Source organism: Hordeum vulgare, chromosome 1H (assembly GCF_904849725.1).
Source record: "Hordeum vulgare subsp. vulgare chromosome 1H, MorexV3_pseudomolecules_assembly, whole genome shotgun sequence".
In the NCBI taxonomy this organism is placed as follows: Eukaryota; Viridiplantae; Streptophyta; class Magnoliopsida; order Poales; family Poaceae; genus Hordeum; species Hordeum vulgare.
Window position 1 is genome coordinate 479,329,528 of NC_058518.1, and position 17,888 is coordinate 479,347,415.

Here is a 17,888-nt window from a genome sequence, read left to right on the forward strand (position 1 = left end):
AGCTGCCATGCTAGATTAATATGCTTATTAGTTTTACATTTCTAAAAAAATCTTATTACTACCCTACACATTTTCTATTAAAAGAAAAAGTGGTAGTTCTAACATCGCATGCATCAGCAAAATAGGATAAGATAATAATTTTCAAATTGATGTCTTGACCATCAGTCGAACATACGAATATCTGCCGAAAGAACTAAACAAAGAATAGACCTCTGAAATGTTGCACGTTGCCAGAAGCATATTGTGCATTAACTCATAAATACAAAGCAAAAAATAGATCCACATGTCACTCGCTTAATGTAGTGAAGTTATATCTTACCAGTTGAAATTCTTGTAGAGCAGCAACAACTGAAACTGCAAATATGAAATTGTGCAAATGACCCCCTTGGTGATGAACCAAGCATTGAAGGCAGTGGGTAACACAAGCAACAATTCACAATACTCTAGAAGCATATTCTGCCATTGGGAAACCAGTATTATAGAAAGTAAGAATCATGAATATGAAACCACTGGTAGTTGCTTGCTATATTAGGCAATAAAGGAAACTATCACATTACCAACTCTGGTCTTTGTATTACAACAAAAGGAGTATGTAGCGTCATCTCAGGGTGACCTAGTAGGAAGGAGGGAGCACACTCGGAGTAAAAGAAAACCGGCAATGAACCTGCAACCTTAGGAATCTGAACAATTAGTGCATGTTGATTTCCTTTAGGATTATTATATGCAACAAAAAGAAGACCAGTTTAACATATTTCACTTCAAAAAGTAATAATTCCACAATATGATCTAGGCTTCTAGCAAGCATTTTGAGAGCTTCCCACCACTTTGATGAATGACTTTGGCATGAGAAAATCCGTTCGTAGAATATCCTTAGTTGTCATAAGGAAAACCCATAGGGAAGGAGCTCACCTTTTAAGAAATACCAACACCCTGCAGGACAAGAAATGGGGACAATTAGTTTACACCAAAGAAACCCTGTCTCAGTTGCTGGGGATTTCTGGAGAGGTTGATCACTCGTATCTAGAAACCAATATAATAAACCCTGAACAGGAGCATCTGAAATAAGATCTGAAGGTGGAGTTATGGGTTTCTGGGTAACCACCCAAATTCTTCTAGTTCAAACCAACGGGAAAGGTGAGGGTAAAAGGCACCACTTGGACCAAAAGGAATCACCTTTCTGCAAAAGAATTGCACCCAAAACAAACAGAGGTACATAGCGTAGCTAAGCTATCCAATCGCATAGTTCCACGGCATGCATGGAGCTTAAATGGTGACAAAAGTTAGCATTCCTACCAGCAGAGTCACATTACAGTACATGTAGCTCGCAAATGACATGCCACCACACTCACCGAAAGACTAGCAGAAATTGAATAAAATCTTACAAAGGAAAAATAAAGCTACGAAGTGGTCATGTGTAGGTATAGCAACATTTGTCCTAAAAAAACGGTGGCATTGACGCGTCATATATTGCGTAGGAAATATTGAGGGGATACATTACATGAGGAATGGATTTATGCTGTCCAGTGTCCACCCCACGGCTCGTCGCCTCTAAACCACGAGCAAACACAGGGCCTAAAAATGGCGTGGGAGGCCAGCATTCTTATCCCCCAAAACACTGAGCACGCAACAGTGGCACAGCGAGGGTCATATGGAGAAGAAGAAAGGGCAAAATCCTAGAATGGGCACAGAATCCATACCTCGAGCTCGCGCTCCACGACTCGATCTCGTCCGCCATTCCCTTCGCCTCCGCGAACATGTCCTCGTACGGCGCCGCGCACTCCCCGAAGCCGACCCGCATGAAGATCTCGCCATATCTCCCCGCGCCGCCGTCGGTTCCGGCGGCCGCCGGGGGAAGGTCGAGGTATGAAATGGAGCAGGAAGCCGCGACGCCGCCGAACACGTCCGCGTAGTCCGCCGGGGCCCCCGCCGAACACGTCCCCGTACGTGGCCGAATCCGACGCCTTCCTCCGGTGCCTCCGCGCCCGGTGCCGCGGTGGCGGTGCGGTGGGGAAGTCCTCCATGCGCGCCTCGCGGCGAATTGGAGAATGGGGAGCACCGGCAGTCCAGCAGGCAGCAGCCCCGCGTCGTGGTGGTTCAAATAGCTTTGCTACGCTATGCGAACTCCGACGGGCACCCGCTGTTCGGCGCATGCGCCGCAGCCTCCCCGGCGTCCTTCAGGCGCCCCTCTAGGTCGCCGACGGCAAAGCCATTGGCGACGGCGTCGACGGGATCGCCGAGGCGGTTGTCGTGTGGCTCGAGGACGAGGGGAGCGTCCTTGGGGAGGAGGTCGTGGGGGCCGAAGGGGCGGGGCAGGAGCGACGCCAGCGTGCGCCACTCGGCCGCGCAGCCGTCGACGGCGTCGGAGGTCACCAGGATGGGGATCCCGGCGGCGCCGCGGATCTCCTGTAGGAACTGCTGGCAGTGGCCGCAGGGCATGTGGGAGACGGCGATGACGCGGAGCGCGGGCTCCCCGGTGGCAGCGGCGTTGGCGATGAGGAACTGCTCGGCGTGGACCGCCTGGGAGAGAGGATCGAGAGAGAGGACGGATCTGGGGCGAGAGGTGGGGGAGACTGGGAGAGGGACGTGTGACGTGGGAGGAGGAGGTCGACGAAGTTTTTTTTTCTTTCTTACCGTTTTTCTTTACGAGGGCGTGGGAAGAGGAGGTCGAACGAAGGAAATGTGGGACCGTACGATGTTTTTTTCTTTCTTTCTTGCGAGGTGGGATCGATCGCTGGGAGGTCGAACCATCGCGGAGGTTGAACCATCACGACGACACATCCTGCTTTAATAGTAGAGAAGATTACCTTGTAATAAAGGACGGATTGTCTTTGCCCGACCATGAGGTCTTTTCACAGAAACCCTCCCACACTTTATTAAAATTAACTTTTCACCGTCGATGGCATTTGTCGACGGCCGCCGGCCGCCGGCAGCAGCAGAGCCACGCCAAATGGCGTCCATCCGTCGCAGGCGCCAAAACGGACGGGCAGGCAGGCACACGGGATCACCTTTCACCACCCCGGGCGCCCGCGGATCGGTCGACCGGCGAGGCGCCACTCCACTGTCCACTGTCCACTCCCCCCTGCCGAAACGGCAAACCACCCAACCCAACAAATGATCCGCCCACTCTCCCTCCCCCTCCGCCTCCACTGTCCCGCCCCCGCACGCCTCTCATCGCGCCCGCCGCCACCTCCCCCACCCCAAGCCCAAGGTAACCGCCATCACCTCCATCCCCACGACCCCAGCCTTATCTCCATCACCTAGATCTCCCTCCTCAATCATCCCCCTCCAGGTACACGGGGCCGTCTTCACCGCGCGCACGGCAGGCCGCAGAGGCACCACCGCCGCCCCCGCTCCTCCTCCTCCAGCGCCGGCGCCAGCCACTCCGCTCCGGAGATGGACCCCCTCGCGCGCAAGGATCTGTACCCGCAGGTCGAGCCCTTCGACACCGGCCGCCTCAGGGTCTCCGACGTCCACACCATCTACTACGAGCAGTCCGGGAACCCCGGTGGTCAGGTGCGCACCACCACCAACCCGACCCCGCCCTCCTCTCCCGGAGCCAATGCCCGCCCTCGCCGACTGAGGCGCCTACTCCTCGTCCGACAAGACCTGGCTGAGTTTTCTTCTGTCTGCAGCCCGTCGTCTTCCTCCACGGGGGCCCTGGGGCCGGCACGTCGCCCGGCAACCGCAGATTCTTCGACCCGCAGTTCTACAGGATCGTGCTGTTTGACCAGGTTGGTTTCGTTTCCTTTCCATCCCCTCGTGTGCCACTTCACCGGTGCGCCTAGTCCTAGCAGATCGGCCGCTGTTCCGGCGCTTAATTCACCTTTGGGTTTGATGATTGCAGAGAGGCGCCGGCAAGAGCACTCCACATGCCTGTCTACATGAGAACACCACCTGGGACCTCGTGGCTGACATTGAGAAGCTCAGGCAGCACCTCGACATTCCAGAGTGGCAGGCAATTGCAACCATCTTATTCTCACGAAATGGCTTGCTTGTATGAATTTCAGTAAACAAATTCATTGGTTATGACTTGTGAGGACAATGTAGGTGTTTGGCGGTTCATGGGGAAGCACCTTAGCCCTTGCCTACAGCCAGACTCACCCTGATAAGGTCACTAACTTTTATCGCCTGCTGCGATTTCGTGTGAACCTGAATCTAGTAGCAGAAAGAGCTAGTATATTGCAGACTCTACTAATACTATCCCTGATGCTTTATAGGTCACTGGCATTGTTTTAAGAGGCATTTTCTTGCTTAGGAAAAAAGAGCTTGACTGGTTCTACGAGGGCGGTGCGGCAGCTATTTTCCCAGATGGTATGTTGTGCTATGAAGAAGCTTTGTTGAACATTACCAAGCTATTAGAAAAACTAGTACATGTACTTCTGTCCATTATGTCCCTTTGAGCAATTATACTGAAGAGTTTGAAGCTGTCCAAGAAGTACAGAGAAATTGAAGAGCAAGCAGTCTTTTTAGCTGAAAACACTCATGTTTCTTATGAAACACAAGCATTATATTTTGCAGTGTTCTATGATAATGATAAATAGGAAACATTGGTTAAATTTACCAGGCTAGTAAAAGTATATAATACCAGTACTTCTGTCTTGAGCAATTTCACTCAGTGTTGAAGTTAAAAAATACATAAAACGGACTACCTGGCTGTCATTTTAGCTAAATCCACTCATGTTTGTTACAACACAAGCGTTACATTTTGCAGTATGCAGTTGTTGTGCGAACATATTGCTTACTTTAATTTTATATTTTTATATGCAGCATGGGAACCATTTAGAGATTTTATTCCTGAGGACGAAAGGAATTGTTTCATAGCTGCTTACAGCAAAAGGCTAACTTCTTCTGATGCTGATGTCCAGGTAGATTCGTCTATCTATGTTATGCTATATATTTGATGGGTTCCTTCTCGTAGTTTCCACATAGTTCCTCCTTTTCATTTCTTACGGTTGAAACATATACCGGTGCCTACATTGCTTTTCTTGATGAACAGACAATAATTACCACTATTTGACCATTTAGATCGAAGCTGCTAAGAGATGGACAATGTGGGAGATGATGACTGCACATCTTATTCAAAATCATGAGAACATCAAACGAGGGGAGGATGACAAATTTTCATTGGCAAGTACTTTCACGAGCATCAAGTTTTTCTTTTGGTACCACCATTGCTTCAGATGTTCATCAGCTTACATTATTTTATCATTACTGTTGACCAACTAGCATCAGTATCATAAAAAACATATTTGCATCTGTTGGATTTTTTAGAGAATAATATGATAGTGCCTTTGAAGGCGGAAAATGCCAACGGAGCTCGAGGTACAGGGAGCTCGTTTTCAAAATTCAAATTTCAACAGAGTGAAAAATTCCAAAAAAAAATTGTGAACACACGTACACATGCATACTACGTATGTGCAAAATTTCACAACATTATACTTCCACACGTGGCATACAGAAAAAAAGACAAATATGTATTTCCAAAATGGGCCCTTTATTTTTGTTGTTAGGCTGTTTTTTTTGTACAGCATACAAAGCACAATATTTTTAAACGAAATTTCACACGTTCGTGCGGAACACATATATGTTTCCAATGATTTTTTTTAACTTTTAAATATATATTTTGATTAAAAAAAATAGAAGCTCCGTGGAGCTCGGTCACCAAAAGTCTGCACTCCTTTGAAGGGCTCTTTTGTAACTGAAATCCTTGTGCAGTGCTAGTACACTGATAAGTGCCACACGTTTCTTTAGTTGTCTGCAGCGACTTCTTTTGCTTTTCAGGTTACTCGTCACACCACGTTTGTCTATACACACTTGTGGATGCTGTAATTTTATAGTCTTAACACTTTATATTGTACACTCCTATTTGGTAACACATGGTTTACTTTCTTCAGGCATTTGCAAGGATTGAAAATCACTACTTCATTAACAAGGGATTCTTAGATTCGGATTCACACTTATTGGACAACATCGACAAGATTCGTCACATTAAAGCTTTTATTGTACAGGTACATGTGTACTGAGGATTTCTTGATTTGACATTATGTGTATCCATGTGTGGTACATAATTATTTTATGCATTTACATAGACATGTTGGGTAGCTCCTCTCATCTGTTAATACTTCCTAGTTGTTGCCAAGTTCATATTTGGCATGTAGCGGTAGAGTGCCAGTATGACATTGGTCTGTTGGCGGCTTGAAGTGTTCAAACATAGAAGTAATGTTTGCAACCCTCCCTGCCTTTCTTAGCTGAGATATGATATTCATGGTAGAAATCAATTTGTGGAAGTTGGCAACCTACTCTGCAATCGTGAAGTGCTATCTTTAAAGAATCATACAGAACAAAAGAAGGTTACAGACTAGATACACTTGTACATTATTCGTGAATTATGTTGCAGGGGCGGTATGATATGTGCTGTCCTATGATGTCTGCTTGGGATCTTCATAAAGCTTGGCCTGAAGCTGAGTTTAAGGTAAAACATCATTGAACCTTTTCCGTGTTTTCCAATATTTTTCCGCCAAAAAACTAGATGCTTTTCCTGTTCGAGGCATTGCTATCATCTCCTTATTTTCTGGAGCCTTAAGCTGTGATAACTGGCATTTAGGCAGTTCACGCCATCGTGCTTCATTGTTCCACTTCAGGCTGGCATTATTCGACTCATGCTTCATTGCTTCTAATAAGTTTGTTAAGAAGAAAGTTATCAGGTTTACAGGTTTCTGCAAATGTGATTCTGATAAGTTTGCTAGTAAAGTTGTTTCTTGACTTCTTCATACTCACACATTTGAAACACCGTTATCACGCATACTGGTCAATCCATCACTTGTTATCCATAAACTGCTCGAAATAAGATATTGACCTTGGGACATATAAACTGCAGGTGGTTCCAGATGCAGGACACTCAGCCAATGAAGTTGGCATCTCTGCGGAACTGGTATCAGCTAACGAAAAGCTGAAAAGCATGTTGAGGAAATGAGCAGCCTAACTCCATAGCGGGCACGGAGCCTCTGGCAAGGCTCAGTTTTATTAAATTGAGGCTACTTTGCAGAATAAAAACTACTTCTAGCTATCCTACCCTGGTCTGTATGTGTCAAACAGTTCCCCGTTCAATCAAAGTTGGCTGTCGCAATTTTGTGGCTTAGGTTGCGCTTGGGAGCCCTGTCAAAATTTGCAACTGTAAGAGCGTCTCTAACAACAGCCCTATATAGGGCAGCCACTTTGGGTGTTATGCGGCCGTCCTATTTCTGTTTTAGGGCAGCAAAACGGCTGCTGCTTTTCCAGCAAACCAAGATAAGGCACTGCAGTGCACCAACAGCTGCCCTATGTAGGGCATAGATATAAACCGGCCGCCGGCCAAACTATGCTTCAACTATGCATTTTTTTTGCATGAAACAACATCACAATCGAGCAAATAATTGGAGAAAAAAAGATTGAGTCAACACGAACACAATTTCACACAAATGAATGGACAAATGGCATAAAATTGGATTGAGGATTTTTTTTACGTCGAACGTGTTGGGCTTGGTCTGCCATTCGGGCTCGTCGGCCGAGGCTGAGGCAGCGCAGGTAGGCGGTGGCTCGTCGACATTGGCGGGGGCAAATGGAGGCGGCCCCGCGACCGACCGTGACCTTCCTATTCGATTTCCCATCGGCGCCGCGTCTGCCTCCGTGTCGGCAGCAGCCTTCCTTTTCGGAGTGGCCGCCTTCCTCCTCGATGGTGTCGGCGGCTTCGTGGCGAGGATTTGGCTAGGCTCCGCAACACCCACCGGACAAGGCGGCACGAATCCGAGCCGGGGCGGTGGCGGCATAGGGTTTGCGGCTGCGGCGGCGACTATCGAGGCTGTTGGCATCTGCGTTCTGCCGTCAGAAGGGGCGGCGAGCGTCGAGGGGGGGGGGAGGGGGTGTGGTGTTGTCGTCCATGGCGGGGACGGTGTTCGCCTGTGGGGAGACGGCGGTGGCCCAAATTTACATCACTTTGCTACATTTTAGGCACTGTCCTTATATGACAGGTTTTATACATCCTGCCAGGTTTTATATATGACAGGTTTTATACATCCTGTCCTATATAGGGCTGCTGTTAGAGATGCTCTAAATAATTACGGATGTATTTTACTAGACACCGGTAATATACAACTCCGGCATCATCACCCTTGTATCTTGTGCTAGGTTTGATTCGAAGAAGGGGCGCTGTGGGGTGGGACGCCAGTTTCCTTGTCATCGACTGATCGACACCATATCACCAGCACCCAGCTACATGGAGAAGAATTCACCATTCCTGACCGCCGCCTTCCAGACAAGGCAAAATCGGCGGAAAACTGTCGGACTCTTTGAACCAAAGCTTAATATTAATCTGGGGACTTCCTTTTGGGAGGAGAAGGATTTAGTGACTGATGAGGAGAATATTTCCTTTCAGGGAGACTTTTCTGAGGAGGAAATTAAAACTGCCATATTTGGCAGTTATTCCAATAGTGCCCCTGGTCCTGATGGTCTCTCATTCCTGTTTTATCAATCCTTTTGGGAGGTGATTAAAAAAGACTTTATGGAATTAGTTAGAGACTTTGAGCGGGGTAAGCTTGATATTCATAGACTAAACTTTGCTCTGATTGTCCTCATTCCTAAGGAACATGATGCCAAGGACAAGAAAAAGTTTAGACCCATTAGTTTAAGTAATTGTTTTGTTAAGATCTTCTCTAAAGCTATGACCAATAGGCTGGCCCCTATTGGACATAGACTGATCTTCTCCAATCAAACTGCTTTTATTAAGGGTAGATATATTTTGGAAAGTGTGGTTATGGCTCATGAAGTGATTCATGAAGTTAAGAAATCTGGGACTCAGGGTCTGGTTCTAAAATTTGATTATGAGATGGCTTATGATAGAGTGAGTTGGGAGTTTCTCTTTGATATGCTTCAGTCCAGGGGGTTTGGAGATAAGTGGATCTCCTGGATTAATAGCATTATGGTCAACAACACCTTTATTGTTAAGATCAATGATAATGTGGGGCCTCATTTCCTTGGGGGTAAAGGGCTTAAGCAAGGGGACCCTTCCTCCCCAATGCTCTTTAACCTGGTTGCGGATGTGTTTACCAAGATGCTCCAGAAAGCTGCTAATCAGGGTTTGATAGCGGGGCTTCTGCCTCACATTATTCCTAGGGGTGTAATTAGTTTGCAATATGCGGATGATACTATTCTTTTTTTTAGAGAATTCTGTTAATAAAGCTAGACATTTCAAATGGCTTTTGTCTTGTTTTGAAAATTTCTCGAGGCTAAAGATCAACTTCCACAAGAGTGATCTTATGACCATTAATGTGGAAGAAGAGTTGGCTAAGGAGTTTGCACAGATTTTCTGTTGTAAACTTGGGAAATTTCCCATTAAATACCTGGGAGTCCCTCTGCATTATGATAATCTCAGGCGGGAAGATATCCAACCAATTATAGATAGGATTATTAAAAACCTATCTGGTTGGATGGGAAGGTTTCTAACTTACAGAGGGAAGATAGTATTCTTGCCTACCTTATGTCTGTGATCAAATTTCCAAAGTGGGCAATTAATGCCATAAACACCCAAATGGCTCATTTCTTTTGGGGAGATTTAGAGGATCAACATAAGTACCACCTAGCTAGGTGGGGGCAGACTACCAGGAAGAGGGAATATGGGGGTTCGGGGATCCCCAATTTGAAAGAGTTCAATATGGCCTTGTTGGCCTCGTGGGGGAGACATTTTCTAGATGAGTCTCAGAGGGATTGGAAGAAAATTATTAAGTACAAATACATGCTTAACTCAACTAACATTGTGTGGAGTGGGGGTAATAATGGTTCGGCATTCTGGAAGAGCATCACCTGGGCTCTAGGTGGAGCAAAAGTTTTTACAAATTAATGGAAGTTAGGAAATGGTGAATCTATTAAATTTTGAGAGAATATTTGGGCTGGGGATTATTTCCTGAAAACTCAATTTTGGGGATTGTATGAAATTTGTAATCAGATTGACTACACAGTAGCCCAGGGGTGGGATGGTAATTCCCTGAGACATTCAGAAGGTGTGTGGGTCTGGATGTTAGAACCAAAGGGGATTTACACAGTCAAGTCTTGTTATAACCAAATTAATTTTGGGGGTGTGGTTTCTACTACTAGAGACAGTCTTTGGAAAGTGACTTGTCCTCAAAAGATTCATGTATTTCTTCGGTTATGTGTTCTTAATAAGGTTTTGACTAAAGATAATCTGGAAAAACGCATACCTGTTGAGGATGGTAATGGCTGTCAAAGACTTGTGTTGCTTCATTTTAATAAAATGGGGCAGGGGGAAAAACCCTTTCGTTCAAAAAAAAAACTGTCGGACTTGGGGGCGAAACGATGATCCAGGCAGCCAGCTTGGGGAAAAAGTAGCTTGGTTAAGAGCATAAACTTTTATAGCTTCTCTCTATCTAGCTGTTCCAGAGAACATTGCTTACATAACATTACAGATTACACCAATCCTAATAGTCGATCCCAGAGCCTGACGCTCTAGGTTTGGAAATAGATACCAAAACACAGCAACATAGTAGCTAAACAGAACAGATGCACCAGAAAGAAACCCTTGCTATGTCAGCAAATCCACTTGCTACTACACCATGCTTCATCTCCATAGTCAGTCCAGGCCTCCATGGTGCTAATTCAAGCAGCGCACGTACTCCCGCAGATCAAGTGCCTGTGGTGCAATTAAACAAAACCATAAGTATTCATTGTATCAAGTAAGAACACGACGAGCAGTGAGCAAGATCTCATGAAGCATTGGAGCAAACATGAAGAACAGTTTTCGCCCAAAGTGTAGTGGTGATAAGAAGTGGGTGCTTACTTGATGGAGCATCCAGAGCTTCGCCTGGTTTTCTTCCTGGCGGACATCACCTCCCTTCTCCTCGGCGGCTGGAGGACCACCTTTATGGCGGTGTCAAACACAGCCTTGACGTTCTGGCACGGCCAACGGAATCACCAAGTCACTATCTTTCGGATTGTGAAGGGCACAGTGGTCTACCTTAAAATTGACCGGACAACAAACTCTTGCAGCCTTGACTGTACCTGCTGTGTCTTGGAGCTGCACTCGATGTAAGCCGCGGCGCCGATCTGCTTCCTAAGTTCTTCACCCTGAACAATAACAATGGTGAGGAAGATTATGGCACCATTAGTCACCCGTATATGCTCCTGATTGACTGTTGGAAAGAAGATGGGGAAGAGGGGGGCAAACCTGTGCAGTTGTGATTGCTGAAGCACCGGGGTGGTCGGCGAGGTAGGCTCTGTGGTCACGCAGATCTGAACAACGGAAACGCCATTAACTATGGGGACAAGCATTCAGAGCAACCCGTGGGCGTTGCGGAAACTTGATGGAAACAATGCCATGTTCGGTGAAGGTTCCTCACCTAGCTTGGTCCCAACAAGAACAATGGGGACATTCGGCGCGAACCGGCGGAGCTCTGGCATCCACTGCTTGACCAGAGAGCGAATTACCATCAGTTCAGAAGATTCAGGTGAAACCTCAAGCACACTCAAATCTGGAACAAGTAACTTCTGAACTTTTGCTAGAAACACATGTAAGTACGTACCTTCTTAAGAACATTCTCGTAGCTGGCGCTGCTGATGAGGGAGAAGGCGAGCACGAACACGTCGGCGCCTCTGTAGCTCAGCGGCCTCAGCCGGCTGTAGTCTTCTTGCCCTGACCGGAGCAAACACAAGAAAAAAACCTTCAGGTTCAGAACCGTTTCTTCTTTTGCGAATAGGTTCAGAAGTGATTAAAAAAAGAACTTGAGGTTCTGAACACGAGTAGCAGTAGCAGTGGTGGAAATGGAGAAAGATGAAGCAAGTACCGGCGGTGTCCCATAGGCCGAGGTTGACGATGTTGCCGTCGACGGAGACGTTGGCGCTGAAGTTGTCGAACACCGTGGGGATGTAATCCTGCACGTACATACAAATCCAGCAGAGGGGGCTCAAGAAACAGATCGGGGACCGAGCGAGCAGCAAGCAGGTCGAGAGGAAGAAGAAGGTAGGAGAATAGAGGGAGGGGCGTACACTGGGGAACCTGTTGCTGGTGTAGCAGATGAGCATGCAGGTCTTGCCGACGGCGCCGTCCCCCACCGTGACGCACTTGATGAACTTGGTCACGCTCATCTCTCCTCCGCCTCCGCCGCTCTCGCCGCGCCTCCACCGCCGCACAGACGGTCAAGCGCACGGAAACAGCAGCTAGGTTGCTGCTCAGAGTCACAGGGTGAAGAAGAGGGGTGGGGAAGAATGGGGGGAGCCAGAGACAAGGATACTTGTCTTCCGTGGGAAGCCAAGCCAGGCCAGGCCAAAGCAAAGAGGGCAAGGGGAGCCGTGCCGCTGCCCTGCTCTGGTCTGCCTCCTTAAAGAAAGAAACAACCGGCCTCTGCCAGTGTTTACTGCTGCTCTCGGGGAGCGTGGCGTAAATGCGGGGCCGTCCGTCGCCTGGGAGGCTGGCACGACGGGGCGCGACCGAGGAGCGACGCGACTACGAGGAGGGGTTTTGCTTGGGCCAAAATCATATTATAATCTTTCTCGTAAAGGATAGGCTCTGATTTTCAGTGTTTTTAGAGCATCTACAACTTCATCTCTCAAACCCTCCTCAAACATCCTCAAACCAGCCTCAAACATCTGAAATGATCGGCAACCCTTATATTCACGTCAAATATGAAACGGATATGAAGAGTCCGGACATGCAGGCCCGACCCGCATCTATCTCCCATATATTCGTCCACGTCCGCTCGTCGAATCAAACTCTAGCCACTTGACTTCACTCCCTTCACTTCCATCTCCCACACAAACTCACCTCTGTCATGACGGCGGTGAATGTGAGTTCTTCATCTTCAGATCCGTCGACCACGAACTCGTCTCACGTGGCCCTGAGGAGGAGATGATCGTCCGGCTTGCACTCCGTCGCTCCCGGTAGACGGCCGCACGACGGCAGTGTTCGGACTCACAGCGTCGGGAATCCATTGCGTCCGCACAACCGTGGGGCATGGGAGACGGAGTGAGCTTGACTCCCGTGATCTGGCTGTTGGAAATATGCCCTAGAGGCAATAATAAATTAGTTATTATTATATTTCTTTATTCATGATAATCGTTTATTATTCATGCTATAATTGTATTGATTGGAAAACACAATACTTGTATGGATACATAGACAAAACACTGTCCCTAGTAAGCCTCTAGTTGATTAGCTCGTTGATCAAAGATGGTCAAGGTTTCCTGACCATAGACAAGTGTTGTCACTTGATAACGGGATCACATCATTAGGAGAATCATGTGATGGACTAGACCTGTCGTGGATATAAGTCTGACAGTAGATGTATAGGGTACGAAAGGATGGGCAGAGCCTTAGCTACGGCGAGGTTGTATGAGTTCAGGCCCCTCTGCGGTGGAGGTAAAAGCCCTACGTCTCAGTGCTCTTGGGAGCTTAGTGTCGAGTGGAATGTAGGATTACAATAAATGCCAACCCTACACCAGTCGGGAAGGGCGGCTTATATAGAGTGCGCTGCCCTTCACAACGGTTCGGTGGACGGGGTGGAGTAGTGGCGAATAAATGCCTACGTTACAGGTAACGTATGTCTTAAATGCTAATAATGGTGTATGAAAACATACGACCGTTGCCCTCCCGGGAGGTTACGATGTAAAGAGTGGAATTCAGTCGGTACGATAAATACGCTCCAAATGCTCGTCACCGATTGGATGATGGGGGGTCCTTAGTTCAGTCGGAATTGTCTAAGGGGCTTGCCCTGTGTGAAGGGTAGTCCTTGGGTAGGACCTATAGGGCAGGCCTATGACCCTACCCTGAGACTATAACCCCATCATTAGTCCCCGAATGTATCGGGGTTGGAGCGACGAAGTGGTACCTGGAGTACGGATCCGACTGGTATGGACTTGCATTTGGCGTTGTTAGCCTCGGTCCATTTTATCCTTTCGACCAGTGATCCGAGTGAATATACCAGTGAAACGAACCGTCAGGAACCGAGTGCTTCCGCGGAATCTTTCGATGTGACCGTTCAAACTGACAGCGGCGGATTTTCTGGGATCTTCAAATTTCGGTTGCCGCGCGCTCAACGGGGATGTCGACATCGTTATCGAGTAGTTTCTATTGCCTCGATTACCGCGCCTTTATCTTCTCCACTAATATCGCAGCAGCCGGTCGGGGGATAAGATTTCGGGGCCACCTGTTAGTGACCTAGTCGGAACCTTATTTAAGCCTCTCCGGCGGGGGTTTCTTGTTGCGCTGCCCTTGTTACTCGCACTCGCCCCGCTTCTCCCGTAGCTCACTGCGCGTTCCAAGCCTCCTCCTTCCTCTCCTCCTCTGCGGATCTGCTGCCTCCACCATGACGAAGGGGCAGACGAGCAAGCTCGAGTCGCACAAGAAGAAGAAGAAGAAGGCGGCTCCTGCTCAGCGGCGACAGTGAGCACTACCGGCGGGTTGGATCCAGGGGGATTTCCTCCCCTCCTCGGTGACGGCGAACGACCTGCTGGAGCTGGTGGAGCAAGGCATGATTGCCAACAAGTCGTGGAGGTTGCCGGCGGAGGGCGAGACGGAGTCGGCGCCGCAGGAGGGAGAGCGCGTCTTGCTGCTCAGCCACGTGTACAGGGGTTTCTCCTTGCCTCCCCACCCCTTCTTTAGAGGTATTATGAATCACTTCGGAGCGCAGCTCCATCATTTTCCTCCCAACGCGATAGCCCATCTCGCCGCATTCGTCACTTTGTGCGAGTGCTTTATTGAATGTCCCCCCCATTGGGGGCTCTTTAAGTATATCTTCTCCGCTAGGTCTCAGACTGTCAAAAAGCTTAGCCAGTCGGATGACAAAACCCATCTCCTCCAGCTCTGCGGGGTCTTAGGCTTCCAAAAGAAAATGAAGAGTAGCTACCCCCCTCTCCAGTTGTCCGAGTCAGTTAGGAACTGGCAGTCGACCTGGTTCTACTGCCAGGACGTAGCTTGTCCGAATGTTGCGACTGGGTTGCCGCCCTTTAGCCTAGACCTTCCGGCTCCTCCCAGACAACTTGCGCTCTCCAAGTTGGAAAAGATTCAGATCCAGCCTCTGGTCGACGCGCTGATAACCGTCGTTCGCAAGGGAGTCACCGGCACGGACTTGCTGGAGACCTTTCTGGGTCGGCACATCCAGCCGCTGCAAGCCTCACACCACGCCATGTGGCACTATGTGTTGGAAATATGCCCTAGAGGCAATACTAAATTAGTTATTATTATATTTCTTAGTTCATGATAATCGTTTATTATCCATGGTATAATTGTATTGATTGGAAACACAGTGCATGTGTGGATACATAGACAAAACACTGTCCCTAGTAAGCCTCTAGTTGACTAGCTCGTTGATCAAAGATGGTCAAGGTTTCCTGACCATAGGCAAGTGTTGTCACTTGATAACGGGATCACATCATTAGGAGAATCATGTGATGGACTAGACCCAAACTAATAGACGTAGCATGTTGATCGTGTCATTTTGTTGCTACTGTTTTCTGCGTGTCAAGTATTTGTTCCTATGACCATGAGATCATATAACTCACTGACACCGGAGGAATGCTTTGTGTGTATCAAACATCGCAACGTAACTGGCTGACTATAAAGATGCTCTACAGGTATCTCCGAAGGTGTTCGTTGAGTTAGTATGGATCAAGACTGGGATTTGTCACTCCGTGTGATGGAGAGGTATCTCGGGGCCCACTCGGTAATACAACATCACACACAAGCCTTGCAAGCAATGTGACTTAGTGTAAGTTGCAGGATCTTGTATTACGGAACGATTAAAGAGACTTGCCGGTAAACGAGATTGAAATAGGTATGCGGATACTGACGATCGAATCTCGGGCAAGTAACATACCGAAGGACAAAGGGAATGACATACGGGATTATATGAATCCTTGGCACTGAGGTTCAAACGATAAGATCTTCGTAGAATATGTAGGATCCAATATGGGCATCCAGGTCCCACTATTGGATATTGACCGAGGAGTCACTTGGGTCATGTCTACATAGTTCTCGAACCCGCAGGGTTTGCACACTTAAGGTTCGACGTTGTTTTATGCGTATTTGAGTTATATGGTTGGTTACCGAATGTTGTTCGGAGTCCCGGATGAGATCACGGACGTCACGAGGGTTTCCGGAATGGTCCGGAAACGAAGATTGATATATAGGATGACTTCATTTGGTTACCGGAAGGTTTTCGGGCATTACCGGTAATGTACCAGGAATGACGAATGGGTTCCGGATCTTCACCGAGAGGGGGGACCACCCAACCGGGAGGGCCCAAGGACCTTGGGGGTGGCGCACCAAGTAGGTGGGGTCAGCCCAAGGCTGTCTTGCGCAAGAGAAAGAAAAACCAAAGGAAGAGAAAGGAAAAATAAAAGGAAAGGTGGGAAAAGAGAGAAAGACTCCACCTTCCAATCCTAGTTGGACTAGGATTGGAGGAGGACTCTTCCTCCCTTGGTGGCGCAGCCCTTGGGGCTCCTTGAGCCTCAAGGCAAGCCTCCCCTCCCCTCCTCCTATATATATATGGAGCAATTAGGGCTGATTTGAGACAACTTTTAAAAGGCAGCCCGACCACATACCTCCACGGTTTTACCTCTAGATCGCGTCTCTGCGGAGCTCGGGCGGAGCCCTGCTGAGATTAGATCACCACCAACCTCCGGAACGCCGTCACGCTGCCTAAGAACTCATCTACCTCTCCATCTCTCTTGCTGGATCAAGAAGGCCGAGATCATCGTCGAGCTGTACGTGTGCTGAACGCGGAGGTGCCGTCCGTTCGACACTAGATCGTGGGACGGATCGCGGGACGGTTCGTCGGACGGTTCGCGGGGCGGATCGAGGGACGTGAGGACGTTCCACTACATCAACCGCGTTCACTAACGCTTCTGCTGTGCGATCTACAAGGGTACGTAGATCGGAAATCCCCTCTCGTAGATGGACATCACCATGATAGGTCTTCGTGCGCGTAGGAAATTTTTTGTTTCCCATGCGACGTTCCCCAACAGTGGCATCATGAGCTAGGTTCATGCGTAGATGTCTTCTCGAGTAGAACACAAAAGTTTTTGTGGGCGGTGATGTGCGTTTTGCTGCCCTCCTTAGTCTTTTCTTGATTCCGCGGTATTGTTGGATCGAAGCGGCTCGGACCGACATTACTCGTACGCTTACGAGAGTCTGGTTTCATCGCTACGAGTAACTCCGTTGCTCAAAGATGATCGGCGAGTGTCGGTTTCTCCAACTTTAGTTGAATCGGATTTGACCGAGGAGGTCCTTGGATGAGGTTAAATAGCAATTCATATATCTCCGTTGTGGTGTTTGCGTAAGTAAGATGCGATCCTACTAGATACCCATGGTCATCATGTAAAACATGCAACAACAATTAGAGGACGTCTAACTTGTTTTTGTAGGGTATGCTTGTGATGTGATATGGCCAACGATGTGATGTGATATATTGGATGTATGAGATGATCATGTTGTAATAGTTAATATCGACTTGCTCGTCGATGGTACGGCAACCGACAGGAGCCATAGGGTTGTCTTTAAACTAACGTTTGTGCTTGCAGATGCGTTTATTATATTGCTAGGACGTAGCTTTAGTAGTAATAGCATGAGTAGCACGACAACCCCGATGGCGACACGTTGATGGAGATCATGATGATGGAGATCATGGTGTGACGGCAGTGACAAGAAGATCGTGTCGGTGCTTTGGTGATGGAGATCAAGAAGCACATGATGATGGCCATATCATGTCACTTATGAATTGCATGTGATGTTAATCCTTTATGCACCTTATCTTGCTTAGAACGACGGTAGCATTATGAGGTGATCTCTCACTAAAATTTCAAGACGAAATTGTGTTCTCCCCGACTGTGCACCGTTGCGACAGTTTTGC

The 17,888-nt window shown here is 48.0% G+C and overlaps 2 protein-coding genes across 2 annotated transcripts; one reads left to right on the plus strand and one right to left on the minus strand.

Annotated features, from left to right (window-relative positions):
- Positions 1-3,051: 3,051 nt before the first annotated feature.
- On the plus strand, positions 3,052-7,138 carry LOC123447222 (proline iminopeptidase). The gene is made up of 11 exons (XM_045123808.1): positions 3,052-3,208; positions 3,290-3,513; positions 3,633-3,731; positions 3,845-3,955; positions 4,048-4,110; positions 4,218-4,311; positions 4,768-4,865; positions 5,026-5,127; positions 5,895-6,008; positions 6,398-6,472; positions 6,878-7,138. The coding sequence occupies exons 1-11, from the start codon at positions 3,112-3,114 to the stop codon at positions 6,971-6,973; spliced, it is 1,173 nt and encodes a 390-aa protein (XP_044979743.1). The 5' UTR covers positions 3,052-3,111; the 3' UTR covers positions 6,974-7,138.
- Positions 7,139-10,378: 3,240 nt separating this feature from the next.
- Positions 10,379-12,363, minus strand: LOC123447232 (rac-like GTP-binding protein 2). The gene is made up of 8 exons (XM_045123821.1): positions 12,031-12,363; positions 11,829-11,916; positions 11,568-11,677; positions 11,385-11,448; positions 11,213-11,277; positions 11,047-11,112; positions 10,826-10,938; positions 10,379-10,678 (listed from the first exon to the last, which is right to left on the minus strand). Exons 1-8 carry the CDS (start codon positions 12,127-12,129, stop codon positions 10,645-10,647), a joined length of 639 nt encoding a protein of 212 aa, XP_044979756.1. The 5' UTR covers positions 12,130-12,363; the 3' UTR covers positions 10,379-10,644.
- Between the last annotated feature and the right edge of the window lie 5,525 nt (positions 12,364-17,888).